The sequence below is a fragment of the Astatotilapia calliptera genome, chromosome 2, assembly GCF_964374335.1.
Source record: "Astatotilapia calliptera chromosome 2, fAstCal68.1, whole genome shotgun sequence".
Classification (NCBI taxonomy): Eukaryota; Metazoa; Chordata; class Actinopteri; order Cichliformes; family Cichlidae; genus Astatotilapia; species Astatotilapia calliptera.
Window position 1 is genome coordinate 30400679 of NC_137423.1, and position 16751 is coordinate 30417429.

A 16751-nucleotide genomic window follows, 5' to 3' on the forward strand; every position below is an offset into this window, starting at 1 on the left:
GCTTGTACACTTTAAAAATAAAAAGGAAATATTCAAAGTGTCAGCTCATAATTTCTATTTAGTATTGTGTAAAATGCTGATGTGGGCTAATGTTTGAGCAACAATATTCGGGCTAAATTGAAAGGGATAGGTTATATAGTCAGTGCAGCATCGTTACAGTGACAGCGGGTGGTGCTATCACACTACATATCACCACACTGATGGCGTATGAATGGCCATCTTTTCTTCTATATGTATACTCAGTAACAACCAAAGAGACGGTTTGACAGAACGACCTAACAGACGCCCTGCTGCTAAAATTATGGCTTTCGCAGACATTTATACTTTATTTTTCATTCGAGGGAATTAAAAGTTCCTAAATAGGCTAGTTTAAGGATTTTTTCCACCGCCAATTAAAAAGCTTTTGTCAAACAATGGAGATCACGGACGTGAAAGCACGATGGAAGGATGTGTGGTTTTCCTTTTGTCTGGCGCTGCTGATTCTGACCAAATTAAAAGGAATCTCTGCTCAAATAAGGTACTCCATTCAGGAAGAATTAAAACCAGGGACAGCGGTTGGAAATGTAGCCAAAGACCTCGGACTGGATCTTGGGAGACTGGCTGATAGGAATCTTCGAGTTGTGCAAGGAACAAAGCGAGATCTGTTCGAGGTAAATCCAAGGGATGGAGTTTTGTTAGTGAACCAGAGATTAGACAGAGAGGAGCTGTGTGCAAAAACTGCCCCATGTGTCACGAATTTAAAAGCAGTTGTAGAAAATCCACTCGAAATGCACCAGGTCGTAGTTGAAATCCTCGATGTAAATGACAATTCGCCGAAATTTCCTGAAGAAAATTACACACTGGAGGTGCTGGAGTCTGCCTTAGTGGGGTCTCGATTTCAGCTGGAAGGAGCACACGATTTAGATGTGGGTTTGAATTCATTACATTCATATAAGCTAAATCCGTACCAGTATTTTCGTTTGGAAACAGAGGAATTTGGGGATGACGGGAAAGTTCCGTTCCTAGTATTACAAAGACCTTTGGATAGAGAACATACAGCTCAGCATTGGTTACTATTAACAGCTACAGATGGAGGAAAACCATCAAAATCTGGAACGATTAATGTCACGGTAATTGTATCAGATGTAAATGACAATCCACCAGTCTGTGAAAAACAAAAGTACACAGTAACGATAAAGGAAAACGCACCCGCTGGAACATTTCTGCTGACGGTAAATGCATCTGACTCAGACGAAGGGCTGAACGGTGAGATTGAATATTCTTTAAAGAGTAAACTTAGAGGACTCTCGTCCGATACGTTTGATTTGGATAGTAAAACTGGAAAACTAGTTGTGAAAGGACGCCTGGACTACGAGGAAACCCAAGTTTACGAGATTAAAGTACTGGCTACGGACAAAGGTGTTGTGGCTCTGTCCACACTCTGCAGCGTAATTATTAGAGTGGAAGATGTGAATGATAACCCACCAGAAATAGAAATCACATCTTTTTCGAGTCGCATTCCAGAAGATGCGCCCCCTGGAACCGTGGTGGCATTAATGGGTGTGACGGATCTTGACTCAGGTGTGAACGGACAGGTGGTTTGCAGCGTGCCCCTTCATTTACCTTTTGATTTGAAGCCCTCCCCTGACGGTCAGTCATACTCTTTGGTTACCAAAGATTACCTGGATAAGGAAACAACGCATATGTATACCATTACAGTAACAGCTAAGGATTTAGGAAGCCCAACTTTGTCATCAACGAAGGTAATACAGGTAGAGGTGCAAGATGTTAACGATAACAGGCCTCTTTTCACTGAAAGCCCGTATACCTTTTATGTACTTGAAAATAACAAGGCAGGAATGTCCATTTTCTCAGTCAGTGCTACTGACGCGGATGGAGGTGAAAACGCGGCAGTGACATATTCACTTGTCCGTATGAGCCCGGGGCTCACTATAACCACGTTTTTAAATATAAACGAAGCAAACGGAACGGTTTCAGCACTAAAAAGTTTTGACTTTGAAACGCTGAAAACTTTCCAGTTCCAAGTTGTTGCCTCAGATTCTGGAACTCCGTCATTAAGCAACAATGTCACAGTCAACGTCTTCATCCTGGATCAGAACGACAACGCTCCAGTCATCCTGTATCCACTCAGCTCCAACGGTTCTGCTCAAGGTGTGGAGGAGATTCCCCGAAACGTCAACGCAGGACACTTGGTGACTAAAGTCAGAGCCTATGACGCTGATATAGGATATAACGGCTGGTTGCTCTTTTCACTCCAGGAAGTTACTGACCACAGTCTCTTTGCTTTGGACCGCTATACAGGACAGATCAGAACACTTCGCTCATTCACAGAGACAGACGAGGCTGAGCATAAACTACTCATACTGGTCAAAGACAACGGCAACGTTTCTCTCTCAGCAACAGCTACTGTGATTGTCAAACTTGTGGAGCCCAAAGAGGCTTTTGCAGCTTCTGATGTTAAAAGTACAGCAAAAGATGATGAGGACAGTAATGTCATATTTTACCTCATGATAACTTTGGGCGCAGTTTCTGTACTTTTTCTCGTCAGCATTATTGTGCTGATTGCAATGCAGTGCTCAAAATCCACAGACTATACTTCCAAATATCTGCCAGAGACTAATTATGATGGGACACTGTGTCACAGCATCCAGTACAGATCAGGAGAGAAGCGGTACATGCTAGTTGGACCCAGAATGAGTATAGGATCTACTATAGTACCAGGAAGCCATGCAAATACACTTGTGCTTCCCGACAGAAGAGGTGCTACTAAAGAGGTAAGACCTTAATACCAATCTTATGCACAACCACGTTTATCCTTGTGTTCATCTAAATTTTTTGCTGTAATGCTGTCTCTGAAACTCTTGTTACAATGTGGTCTTTTAAAGCATGTGTTTCACTTTTGTTCCAATGTCCCAATTATGTAACTGACATATATGTATTATGGAACATCGGTTAAAGTTAGCTGTAAAAAATTTATATGCTTCCGAAGCCAATCTGTTCTCTTCAAGAAAGTCCCACTGCTTGTCTTGCTTGCTGCTGACAAACATTAATCAGTTTACATAAGTGAAGACAGTGTTATTAAAAAAAGAAAAACGATAAATGCAGTTATCGATATAAATATTTCCTCTTTTGACTGTGTCAGCGTAATTGCGCTGTCCAATGTGCTGAAATTGTTTAATTCTGGGGAATGAACCATTTAAGACTACAATCACTTCACCGGTCTTTCAAATAACGTTTAGATGTCCATTTCTCTCAGCATTCTTACGCTCCGCTTCTTTGGAATATACAGTATATCTTTCCTGTCTGCCCTGACTTAATTATACACTATCAGAAAGTCTGTAGTGGGCGGGATTGCGTGCCCTTTAAGTATTTTCCACTGAAGGTATTATTATTGATCCTATTTACTTGCTAATAAAAGACATTTGACTCACAGTTTTGAGTTTCTGACAGAATACTAGATATGACGGCGACCATCTGTAGCAGGCAGGCTTCAGTTTCCTCCAAAGCGTTAGACTTCAAAAAGTCAAAAGTAAAGTGGCGGGAAAAGGGAACAGGTGAACTGTTTTGGTTTCGTACCATTATGTAGTGGCCACTTGGTGTCGGTATGGCATAGGGAATGGTTGCGCTTCATTCTATACAGGCCCTGCCCATCTGTGGTTCCTATCTGGTGGAGGTGTACACAGGGAGTGTGCAGAGGAGGCTAGATATCAAATAAAACCAAAAGCGGTAAATTTTCGTCAATGGAATTTCACCTTTTACAGTTTCGTGAACATATTCTAATGAGACTGACTCCATAAGCGATGGGATCACTGAGTTTGCCTCCGAGTAAGCCCTTATATATTTACCTCGGGATGGGGGAAGGAGGACAAAGACACCGTGCGAATTGCTGGTGGGTCGCCGGGATTGTGTTGCTGTGCTTTGCGGAGAGGATTTTGGCGCAGTTAAGATACTCCATTCCAGAAGAAGTTCAGGTGGGATACCCTGTTGGAAATGTTGCAAAGGATTTAGGACTAGAGATCAGCAGTTTAACTGGCAGGAAATTCCGTATTGTTTCGGTTCCAACTCAAGATCTGTTTCAGTTAAATCAGAACAATGGAGTGTTGTATGTTGGGAAAAAGATGGATCGTGAAGAGCTCTGTGATGGAAGCAAGGTTTGTTTGATAAACCTGAAAATTGTTGTTGAAAGCCCCTTGGAAATACATTATGTTGGAGTTGAAATAACCGATATTAATGATAATTCACCGACTTTTCCAGAAAGCGAACAGCGACTGAAAATCGCAGAGAATACGCCTCCAGGTACTCGTTTCCAAATTCATGCCGCTCGAGACCCTGATTTTGGTGCTCATTCAGTTCGAAAATACATACTGAGTCACACGGATTTATTCGATATTGAAGTCAGAGACAGTGAAGAGGACAAGATGCCCTTTTTAGTGCTAAAAAAGTCTTTGGATAGAGAGCAAAAGGCTGAGCATCGTTTACTGTTAACAGCCGTAGATGGGGGGAGTCCAGCGAAATCAGGAAGCCTTAATTTAACCATCACCGTGCTAGACACGAATGATAATCGACCTGTGTTCAGCAAAGATGTATATACTGTGTCACTGGATGAAAATGCACCAATAGGAACATTTGTTGTAAAATTAAACGCTACAGATTTGGATGAAGGTTCCAATGGCAACATTGAATACAACTTTGGTAAAATACAAAGGAAAAAAGTGCACGACACCTTTGAATTGGACAGCATAACCGGTGAGATTCGTGTAAAGGGAAAAGTAGACTTTGAGGAAACGGAGCTGTACAGGCTAGATTTGCAGGCTTCAGATAAAGGTCAGCCACCCTGGACAGTCGAAAGTAGAGTTGTGATTAAAATAAAGGACGTGAACGACAATAAACCAGACATTGAAGTAACATCACTGTCCAGTTTAATCCCAGAGGATTCAAAGCCCGGCACAGTCATCGCCCTCATCAGCGTTGTCGACAACGATTCAGGCTTTAATGGGAAGGTTATTTGTAAAGTATCGCAGGATGTTCCATTTGATCTGACGCCATCACTTGAGGAAAACATGTACTCGCTCGTTACAAAGGGCCGTTTAGACAGAGAAACTGTTTCCCGCTATAATATCACAATAACAGCTACTGATTGCGGTGAACCTCAGCTTTCAACAGTGAAAACACTGAGTGTTCAGGTGTCAGATGTAAATGATAACACACCAGTTTTTAGTCAGAATCCATTTGAGTTGTATTTGATAGAAAACAACACCCCGGGCGCACCAATATTTTCTGTGAGCGCAGTTGATGATGATTTGAATGAAAATGCAGCAATTACATATAAAATCGTGAGAGGTGATGGTCTACAGGATGCTATTACATCTTTCCTGAATGTAAATTCGGATAATGGACAAATCACTGCGCTGAAAAGTTTTGACTTTGAAACGCTGAAAACTTTCCAGTTCCAAGTTGTTGCCTCAGATTCTGGAACTCCGTCATTAAGCAACAATGTCACAGTCAACGTCTTCATCCTGGACCAGAACGACAACGCTCCAGTCATCCTGTATCCACTCAGCTCCAACGGTTCTGCTCAAGGTGTGGAGGAGATTCCCCGAAACGTCAACGCAGGACACTTGGTGACTAAAGTCAGAGCCTATGACGCTGATATAGGATATAACGGCTGGTTGCTCTTTTCACTGCAAGAAGTGACTGACCACAGTCTCTTTGCTTTGGACCGCTATACAGGACAGATCAGAACACTTCGCTCATTCACAGAGACAGACGAGGCTGAGCATAAACTAGTAATACTGGTCAAAGACAACGGCAACGTTTCTCTCTCAGCAACAGCTACTGTGATTGTCAAACTTGTGGAGCCAAAAGAGGCTTTTGCAGCTTCTGATGTTAAAAGTGCGGCAAAAGATGATGAGGACAGTAATGTGATCTTTTACCTCATAATAACTTTGGGCGCAGTTTCTGTGCTTTTTCTCGTCAGCATCATCGTGCTGATTGCAATGCAGTGCTCCAAATCCACAGACTATACTTCTAAATATCTGCCAGAGACTAATTATGATGGGACACTGTGTCACAGCATCCAGTACAGATCAGGAGAGAAGCGGTACATGCTAGTTGGACCCAGAATGAGTATAGGATCTACTATAGTACCTGGGAGCCATGCAAATACTCTCGTGCTTCCCGACAGAAGAGGTGCAACTGAAGAGGTAAGGCCTTAATACCAAACTTTTGCACAACCCTGTTTATCCTTGCGCTCCTATAAATGTTTTGCTGCAATTTTGTCCCTGAAACTCTTGTCACAATGTATTTTTTAAAGCATGTCTTGTTCAAATTTTCCTATCTGCAATATGTAACTGAGATATAAATATTAAGAAACATCGCTTTGGTTAGCTGGATGAACTTTTCATGCTTCCGAAGTCACTCTGTTCTCCTTGATAAAGTCCAACTGCTTGTCTTTTTGCTACCGACAAACATTAATCAGTTTAAGTAAGTGAAGAGGTTTTGTTTTTAAATTAATTACACGAAGAAAGCTTTCTAATAGCGTTATTAACCTTCCTGTCGTGTTCGGGTCAAATCTGACCGATTTACAAATAAAAAACCTCACAAATACTTTGTTTTACATCCGATTGCCTCGAGTCCTGATGAAATTCTCCACACTATGCACTTGAACATATAAAAGTGATGAGCACCTCTTCAACTGTGTTACATCCGTGTGACCACCATTACAAATGAATGTCTGCCCTGACTTAAATACATCCCTTTCAGAAAGTCTGTAGTAGGCGCGACTGAGTCCTCTATAAGTGTTCTCGACTATTATTATTGATCCTATTTGCTTTTAATAAAAACTATTTGAATCACATTGTTGCGTTACTTACAGAATACCAGATATGAAGGTGACCAGCTGTAACAGGCAGGCTTCAGCTTCATCCAAAGCGTTTCGTATCATACTATAGTAACCACTTGGTGTCGGTATGTCATTGGGAATGGTTGTGCGCTTCATTCTGCACAGGCCCTGCCCATCTGTGGTTCCTATCTGGTGGAGGTGTACACAGGGAGTGTGCAGAGGAGGCTAGATATCAAATAAAACCAAAAGCGGTAAATCTTCGTTAATAGAATTTCATCTTTTGGAGAATCGTGAAAATGTTCTAATGAGACTGACTCCATAAGCGATAGGATAACTGAGTTTGCCTCCGAGAAAGCCCTTATATATTTACCTCGGGATGGGGGAAGGAGGACAAAGACACCGCGTGAACTGCTGGTGGATCTCCGGGATTGTGTTGCTGTGCTTTGCGGAGAGAATTTTGGCGCAGTTAAGATACTCTGTTCCAGAAGAAGTTCAGGTGGGATACCCTGTTGGAAATGTTGCAAAGGATTTAGGACTAGAGATCAGCAGCTTAACTGGCAGGAAATTCCGTATTGTTTCGGGTCCAAATCACTATCTGTTTCAGTTAAATCAGAACAATGGAGTGTTGTATGTTGGGAAAAAAATGGATCGTGAAGAGCTCTGTGATGGAAGCAAGGTTTGTTTGATAAACCTGAAAATTGTTGTTGAAAGCCCACTGGAAATACATTATGTTGGAGTTGAAATAACCGATATTAATGATCATTCGCCGACTTTTCCAGAAAGCGAACAGCGACTGGAAATAGCAGAGAATACGCCTCCAGGTACTCGTTTCCAAATTCATGCTGCCCGAGACCCTGATTTTGGTGCACAATCACTTCGAAAATATACACTGAATCCCACGGATTTATTTGATATTGAACTCAGAGACAGTGAAGAGGACAAGATGCCCTTTTTAGTACTAAAAAAGTCTTTGGATAGAGAGCAAAAGGCTGAGCATCGTTTACTGTTAACAGCCGTAGATGGGGGGAGTCCAGCGAAATCAGGAAGCCTTAATTTAACCATCACCGTGCTAGACGCGAATGATAACCGACCTGTGTTCAGCAAAGATGTATATACTGTGTCACTGGATGAAAATGCACCAAAAGGGACCCAAGTTATAAAATTAAACGCTACAGATAAGGATGAAGGTTTGAATAGTGAAATTGAATACAACTTTGGAAAAACACAAAAGAAAAAAGTGCACGACACCTTTGAATTGGACAGCATCACCGGTGAGATTCGTGTAAAGGGAAAAGTAGACTTTGAGGAAACGGAGCTGTACAGGCTAGATTTGCAGGCTTCAGATAAAGGTCAGCCACCCTGGAAAGCCGAAAGTAGAGTTGTGATTAAAATAAAGGACGTGAACGACAATAAACCAGACATTGAAGTAACATCACTGTCCAGTTTAATCCCAGAGGATTCAAAGCCCGGCACTGTCATCGCTCTCATCAGCGTTGTCGACAAAGATTCAGGCGTTAATGGGAAGGTTATTTGTAAAGTATCGCAGGATGTTCCATTTGATCTGACGCCATCACTTGAGGAAAACATGTACTCGCTCGTTACAAAGGGCCGTTTAGACAGAGAAACTGTTTCCCGCTATGATATCACAATAACAGCTACTGATTGCGGTGAACCTCAGCTTTCAACAGTGAAAACACTGAGTGTTCAGGTGTCAGATGTAAATGATAACACACCAGTTTTTAGTCAGAATCCATTTGAGTTGTATTTGATAGAAAACAACACCCCGGGCGCACCAATATTTTCTGTGAGCGCAGTTGATGATGATTTGAATGAAAATGCAGCAATTACATATAAAATCGTGAGAGGTGATGGTCTACAGGATGCTATTACATCTTTCCTGAATGTAAATTCGGATAATGGACAAATCACTGCGCTGAAAAGTTTTGACTTTGAAACGCTGAAAACTTTCCAGTTCCAAGTTGTTGCCTCAGATTCGGGAACTCCGCCACTAAGCAGCAACGTCACAGTCAGCGTCTTCATCCTGGATCAGAACGACAACGCTCCAGTCATCCTGTATCCACTCAGCTCCAACGGTTCTGCTCAAGGTGTGGAGGAGATTCCCCGAAACGTCAACGCAGGACACTTGGTGACTAAAGTCAGAGCCTATGACGCTGATATAGGATATAACGGCTGGTTGCTCTTTTCACTGCAAGAAGTGACTGACCACAGTCTCTTTGCTTTGGACCGCTATACAGGACAGATCAGAACACTTCGCTCATTCACAGAGACAGACGAGGCTGAGCATAAACTGGTAATACTGGTCAAAGACAACGGCAACGTTTCTCTCTCAGCAACAGCTACTGTGATTGTCAAACTTGTGGAGCCCAAAGAGGCTTTTGCAGCTTCTGATGTTAAAAGTGCAGCAAAAGATGTTGAGGACAGTAATGTCATATTTTACCTCATGATAACTTTGGGCGCAGTTTCTGTACTTTTTCTCATAAGTATCGTCGTGCTGATTACAATGCAGTGCTCCAAATCCACAGACTATACTTCTAAATATCTGCCAGAGACTAATTATGATGGGACACTGTGTCACAGCATCCAGTACAGATCAGGAGAGAAGCGGTACATGCTAGTTGGACCAAGAATGAGTATAGGATCTACTATAGTACCGGGCAGTCATGCAAATACTCTCGTGCTTCCTGATAGGAGAAGAACATCTGAAGAGGTAAGAGCACGTTTTTACTTAAAGCTGTTTCGGGAATGAAAACAAAATTCCCTCCTGGCAAACACCACTCTCTTTGGAGATAAAACATGCGGTCCATTTTACTATATAATGCAAATAATTTTAATCAGTGTTCTGTATATCCGTGTTGAAGTTTTGTAGTGCAGGTAAATAACAGGAAATCATATTTTGTTTGGTTCTCATTAAGTGCAGTGTACTGGTTCCGTAAAGAAAAGCAAGAAAGAAATGTCTTTATTCTGAATTTTTAAAAAATTTTTTTATCCTATTTTATCTTATTTTGTTATTTTTATTTATTTAAGTATTTTTGTAGTAAAGGAGGGATGCATACCTGAATAACGTTGTATTTATGGAAGGTAATATTCACTATTATGATTAGGGTACGTGAACTGAAAGCTTTGATCGTGACACTTCCCTGTCTTTGCAACTTGAAAAGCTATATAAATACGTAATAAGCACAATGGAACTATCCAATTTGCAAACACACTGATATTGCTGATTTTTTGATGGTATATTTTAAAAATAGTCCGTAATACTGTTTCCAGCTGGATTAAGTAGACGACCCAAATGCCCTAAGCCCATTCCGGGTCCTGTTATTGCGTCAATTCTCAACTATCTTAATATACAAACAAACAACAACAACGACAAACAAACAAACAAATCTTCAAAACGTAAAAATGTCTTAATTTTTTTGAATCCACACGGTGTCAGTGTAATATCAGCATCCAGTTTTTGTGTTATAGCACTGGTCCTGCCCCTTCCACAGAGGTTTTGTTGTGGTGGACAGAAAGGAGACGACACTATCCACAGACACAAGTGTAGCCGTGATTTATACATGGGAAGCTTCGGAATATTGGGTATATTTCAGAGTGGATGTTATGTTTTGAAAAATTAATGTTAGACCACGGTCTTGGATGTAAAGACCTCTAAGTGGATACATATTTTGTTATCTTAACGAAAACGATGGAGCCAAGAGGACAAAGACGAGGAACGCAGTGCTGGTGGCTTGCTATCAGCTTTTATCTGATGCTCAGCTGTGTGGAGCGGGTTTCAGCTCAGATAAAATATTCAATTCAAGAGGAAGTAAAGGTAGGAAGTGTTGTTGGGAATGTGGCAAAGGATCTGGGACTGGACATCAGTTCATTAGAGGAACGACGGTTTCGTATTGTTTCTGGAGCTGAAGATGCTCATTTTGAAGTAAATCCGAACAATGGCGTTCTGTATGTTCACGGAAATATCGACCGAGAAGAGCTGTGCGAAAAAATACATCCATGTATTAAAAACCTAAAACTGGTAGCTGAAAACCCCATGGAAATACATTATGTAGGAGTGGAAATAATAGATGTAAACGATAATTCACCAAGGTTTCCTGATGAAGAAAAAATATTAGAAATTCCTGAATCAACTCTCCAAGGTAAACGATTTCAGTTGCCAACTGCACATGATCCAGATGTTGTTACTAATACAGTACGAACGTACAAATTAAACCATAACGATCACTTTAGTTTGCAAATTAGAGAGAGGGGAGAAGATAAGATACCATTCTTAGTTTTACAAAAGCCTCTGGATCGGGAAAAGGAGAACGAACACAAACTGATACTGACAGGAACTGACGGAGGAAATCCACCGAGATCAGGGACTCTTAATGTCACAGTCATAGTCCTGGATTCAAATGATAACCATCCTGCATTTAGTAAAGAAGTTTATTCAGTAACGATACCTGAAAATGTAGATGCGGGTACAAGTGTAACTACCGTAAAGGCGACTGATTTGGACGAGAGTTCAAACGGAGAAATTGAATATTTTTTTGGTGAAGAACTTGACCCTAAATTGTATGATACATTTAGCCTAGATAAGGACACTGGTGAAATTCGAGTGAAAGGCGAAATTGACTTTGAGAATATGGAGGTATACAAGTTGGACGTCCACGCCACAGACAAAGGACAACCTCCGATGAGTACCGACTGCAGGGTGATTATCAAGGTGCTGGACATAAATGATAATAAACCTGAGATAGAGGTGACATCTTTGTCAAAGATTGTATCAGAAGATTCCAAACCTGGGACTGTGGTGGCTTTGATCAGTATTACAGACCAAGACGCGGGTTTAAACGGTAAAGTAATATGTAGTCTTTCAGACAATGTGCCATTCGATTTAAAACCGTCATTTCAAGATAACATGTACTCTTTAGTTATTAAACATAAATTAGACCGAGAATCAGTTTCCCATTACGACGTCACAATAACAGCAACCGACTGTGGCGTGCCTCCTCTGTCCACATCCAGAACTTTGAGTATTGATGTGTCAGACGTGAATGATCATGCGCCGCAATTTGCACAGAATCCAGTTGAACTTTACCTGGTAGAAAATAACGAGCCTGGAAAGCCGATATTTTCAGTTTCTGCCTCAGATAAAGATTTGAATGAAAACGCGGCTTTAACGTATCGTATAATCAGAGAGGAAAGCAGTCAACAGAAAAACGCAGCATTTTTAAATATTAATTCAGAAAATGGACAAATCACTGCCCTTAAAAGTTTCGACTTTGAAACGATGAAAACTTTCCAGTTCCAAGTTGTTGCCTCAGATTCTGGAACTCCGTCACTAAGCAACAACGTCACAGTCAACGTCTTCATCCTGGATCAGAACGACAACGCTCCAGTCATCCTGTATCCACTCAGCTCCAACGGCTCTGCTCAAGGTGTGGAGGAGATTCCCCGAAACGTCAACGCAGGACACTTGGTGACTAAAGTCAGAGCCTATGACGCTGATATAGGATATAACGGCTGGTTGCTCTTTTCACTGCAGGAAGTGACTGACCACAGTCTCTTTGCTTTGGACCGCTACACAGGACAGATCAGAACACTTCGCTCATTCACAGAGACAGACGAGGCTGAGCATAAACTGGTAATACTGGTCAAAGACAACGGCAACGTTTCTCTCTCAGCAACAGCTACTGTGATTGTCAAACTTGTGGAGCCCAAAGAGGCTTTTGCAGCTTCTGATGTTAAAGGTGCAGCAAAAGATGATGAGGACAGTAATGTGATCTTTTACCTGATGATAACTTTGGGCGCAGTTTCTGTGCTTTTTCTCGTCAGTATCATCGTGCTGATTGCAATGCAGTGCTCCAAATCCACAGACTATACGTCTAAATATCTGCCAGAGACTAATTATGATGGGACACTGTGTCACAGCATCCAGTACAGATCAGGGGAGAAGCGGTACATGCTCGTTGGACCCAGAATGAGTATAGGATCTACTATAGTACCGGGCAGTCATGCAAATACACTAATGCTTCCTGATAGGAAACGTCCTTCTGAAGAGGTAAGACCATGTTTAAGTTTTAACTGTCTTACCAGACGTGTTCCCTTTAGAAGTAAAACATATAATGTTCCTGATTTAAAGATAATATTACACCTGAATTGCAGCATATTTGTTAGCACTGTCCATGGTCCTGGCAAGTGGTTAAACTGCTGAAATTTAAGTTTGTTTTGTTCATAATATGAGAATTCGATTCTCTGTGTTGTTGTTTTTTGTTTTTTGTTTTTACTAAAAATGTCGCGTGTTTATTTAGGGATTAAATTACACGATTCAGTTGCTATATTGATTTAGGCGTCTATGAGTTTGTTTGTTTGTTTGTTTGTTTTTATTAGAAATCCATAGGTCCCTTGTAGTTGATTCTTATTTGTTTTCCTTGGAAAAAATGTTGTTAATTGCCTTCAAACCCTGTCATCGTTTCACTCAATCATCATTCAATTTTGTCAAAATCACACTTTTTTCTTTTAGAGAAATAATCGCACACGAAGCTAAATTGCTTTGACCTAAAGAAAAATACAACACTTGGATATACTAATACAAATAAGATGTTGACTACTACGATTAGGGACGATGATATGACAGCCTTGAAGTGGGTTAACTGATCAACATACTCTTTTGAAAAAAACTGAAAATTTGCTGCCTTTAATTCGTAGAAGTAAATTGTTATTCGGATGTATTACTTTGAAACACATACGTTACTAGCAAAAATTAGAACAATTTTCTAGACACGAAGCGACAACTTGCAGACGGGCTGATGTTGCAGTTTATGTGGTAGTTTTGTTTATCAACATATACTCATATGTTTAGTCCACAAGGTGTCAGTGTCATATCAGCATCACACTGGTATATTTTAGTGCTGGCCCTGCCCCTTCTATACAGTTTTTGTTCTGGTCGACAGAGAGGAGACGGTACCTTCCACAGAAACAAGTGTAGCCGTGATTAATACATCGGTTTGTTTGGAATCTGCAACACATTTCGCACTGGATATTTTGTTATTTAAACTACTTCCTTTGCTCAAAGGACTTTTAAGTGGGTATATAATTGGAAACATAAAGCGAAACGATGGAGCCAGGAGGACAAAGACGAGGAACGCAGTGCTGGTGGTTTGCTCTCAGCTTTTCTCTGATGCTCAGCTGTGTGGAGCGGGTTACAGCTCAGATAAAATATTCAGTTCCAGAGGAAGTAACGGTAGGAAGTGTTGTTGGGAATGTGGCAAAAGATCTGGGACTGGACATCAGTTCACTAGAGGAAAGACAGTTTCGTATTGTCTCTGGGGCTGAAAATAATCAATTTCTAGTAAATCCGAGAAATGGCGTCCTCTCTGTTCAAGAGAACATTGACAGAGAAGAGCTATGCAAAAGCATTTCTCCTTGTCTGATAAACCTAAAAATGGTAGCTGAGAATCCCATGGAAGTACATTATGTAGGAGTGGAAATCATAGACGTAAATGATAATTCACCCAGCTTTCAAGAGGAAGAAAGCATACTGGAGATTTCAGAGTCTACTTTCCCAGGTAAACGATTTCAGTTGCCAGCTGCACATGATCCAGATGTTGTTACTAATACAGTACGGATGTACAAATTGATCAATAACGATCATTTTAGTTTACAAATTCGAGAGAGGGGAGAGGACAAGATACCATTCTTAGTTTTACAGAAGGCTTTGGATCGAGAAAAGGAAAATAAACACAAACTGATCCTGACAGCAACTGACGGAGGAAATCCACCGAGATCAGGGACTCTTAATGTCACAGTCATAGTCCTGGATTCAAATGACAATAACCCTACATTTAGTCAAGAAGTGTATTCAGTAACAATACACGAAAATGTAGAGGTGAATACATGTGTAATTACCGTAAATGCAACTGATTTGGACGAAAGTTCAAACGGAGAAATAGAGTACGTTTTCGGTGGTCAACTTGACCGAAAGATTTATGAACTGTTTAGCTTAGATAAAAACACTGGTGAAATTCGAGTAAAAGGAAACATTGACTTTGAGACGGTGGATGTTTATAAACTAGATGTACACGCCACAGACAAAGGACAACCTCCGATGAGTACCGACTGCAGGGTGATTATCAAGGTGCTTGACGTAAATGATAATAAACCTGAGATAGAGGTGACATCTTTGTCAAAGATTGTATCAGAAGATTCCAAACCTGGGACTGTGGTGGCTTTGATCAGTATTACAGACCAAGACGCGGGTTTTAACGGTAAAGTAATATGTAGTCTTTCAGACAATGTGCCATTTGATTTAAAACCGTCATTTCAAGATAACATGTACTCTTTAGTTATTAAACATAAATTAGACCGAGAATCAGTTTCCCATTACAACGTCACAATAACAGCTACAGACTGTGGCGTGCCTCCTCTGTCTACATCCAGAACTTTGAGTATTGATGTGTCAGACGTGAATGATAATGCGCCACAATTTGCACAGAATCCAGTTGAACTTTACCTGGTAGAAAATAACGAGCCTGGAAAGCCGATATTTTCAGTTTCTGCCTCAGATAAAGATTTGAATGAAAACGCGGCTTTAACTTATCGTATAATCAGAGAGGAAAGCAGTCAACAGAAAAACGCAGTATTTTTAAATATTAATTCAGAAAATGGACAAATCACTGCCCTTAAAAGTTTTGATTTTGAAACGCTGAAAACTTTCCAGTTCCAAGTTGTTGCCTCAGATTCTGGAACTCCGTCACTAAGCAACAATGTCACAGTCAACGTCTTCATCCTGGATCAGAACGACAACGCTCCAGTCATCCTGTACCCACTCAGCTCCAATGGTTCTGCTCAAGGTGTGGAGGAGATTCCCCGAAACGTCAACGCAGGACACTTGGTGACTAAAGTCAGAGCCTATGACGCTGATATAGGATATAACGGCTGGTTGCTCTTTTCACTGCAGGAAGTAACTGACCACAGTCTCTTTGCTTTGGACCGCTATACAGGACAGATCAGAACACTTCGCTCATTCACAGAGACAGACGAGGCTGAGCATAAACTGCTCATACTGGTCAAAGACAACGGCAACGTTTCTCTCTCAGCAACAGCTACTGTGATTGTCAAACTTGTGGAGCCCAAAGAGGCTTTTGCAGCTTCTGATGTTAAAAGTACAGCAAAAGATGATGAGGACAGTAATGTCATATTTTACCTCATGATAACTTTGGGCGCAGTTTCTGTACTTTTTCTCGTCAGCATCGTAGTGCTGATTGCAATGCAGTGCTCCAAATCCACAGACTATACTTCCAAATATCTGCCAGAGACTAATTATGATGGGACACTGTGTCACAGCATCCAGTACAGATCAGGAGAGAAGCGGTACATGCTCGTTGGACCCAGAATGAGTATAGGATCTACTATAGTACCTGGAAGTCACGCAAATACTCTCGTACTCCCTGACAGGAGACGTCCTTCTGAGGAGGTAGGTCCATTGTGCGATTTTAAATCAAGGTTATTTTGGTTGTCAAGACGAAGTTTCCTTTACGATGTATCATTAACTTTTGAAACAGATGGAAATGTATTTAAGGTTTTTAATCGTTTTATTTCATTCCTCTCTTCTTTTTGTTTTACACACTTTATTTTCAAACAGTATTTTAGTTGTTATCACCATCATTTTGAAAGACTGCCCATTATATTCTGTAGTCTTTTGACACTGCACTAATTGCTGGGATATCCACGTATGCATAGGGAAAGAATAGTTTAGAAAAGATAAGTAACTAAATAAAGAAGGTCACGCCATTCAGATTGGGAAACTGTGGCAAAACACATGCATATTCATTAGCGTTGTCCATGGACAGGTGACCTTCAGACATAAACTCGTGGTCTTCAAGTTCAAATCTGTTTTTCGTTTCAG

General features: G+C 40.9%; 1 protein-coding gene across 5 annotated transcripts in view; it reads left to right on the forward strand.

The window, feature by feature from the left end:
- Positions 1 to 398: 398 nt before the first annotated feature.
- Positions 399 to 16751, forward strand: part of LOC113037086 (protocadherin alpha-C2-like) — a 208368-nt gene continuing 192015 nt past the window's right edge. The window contains exon 1 of one of the 5 annotated variants that reach the window (XM_026193944.2): positions 399 to 2774. In XM_026193944.2, coding sequence (XP_026049729.2) covers positions 414 to 2774 — 2361 coding nt within the window. In that variant the 5' untranslated portion in view covers positions 399 to 413. Of the gene's footprint in view, positions 2775 to 3836; positions 6204 to 7202; positions 9570 to 9590; positions 12906 to 13782; positions 16320 to 16751 lie in introns of those variants that run through there. The other 4 variants (XM_026193779.2, XM_080288675.1, XM_026193950.2 and 1 more) reach the window with 4 other exon arrangements.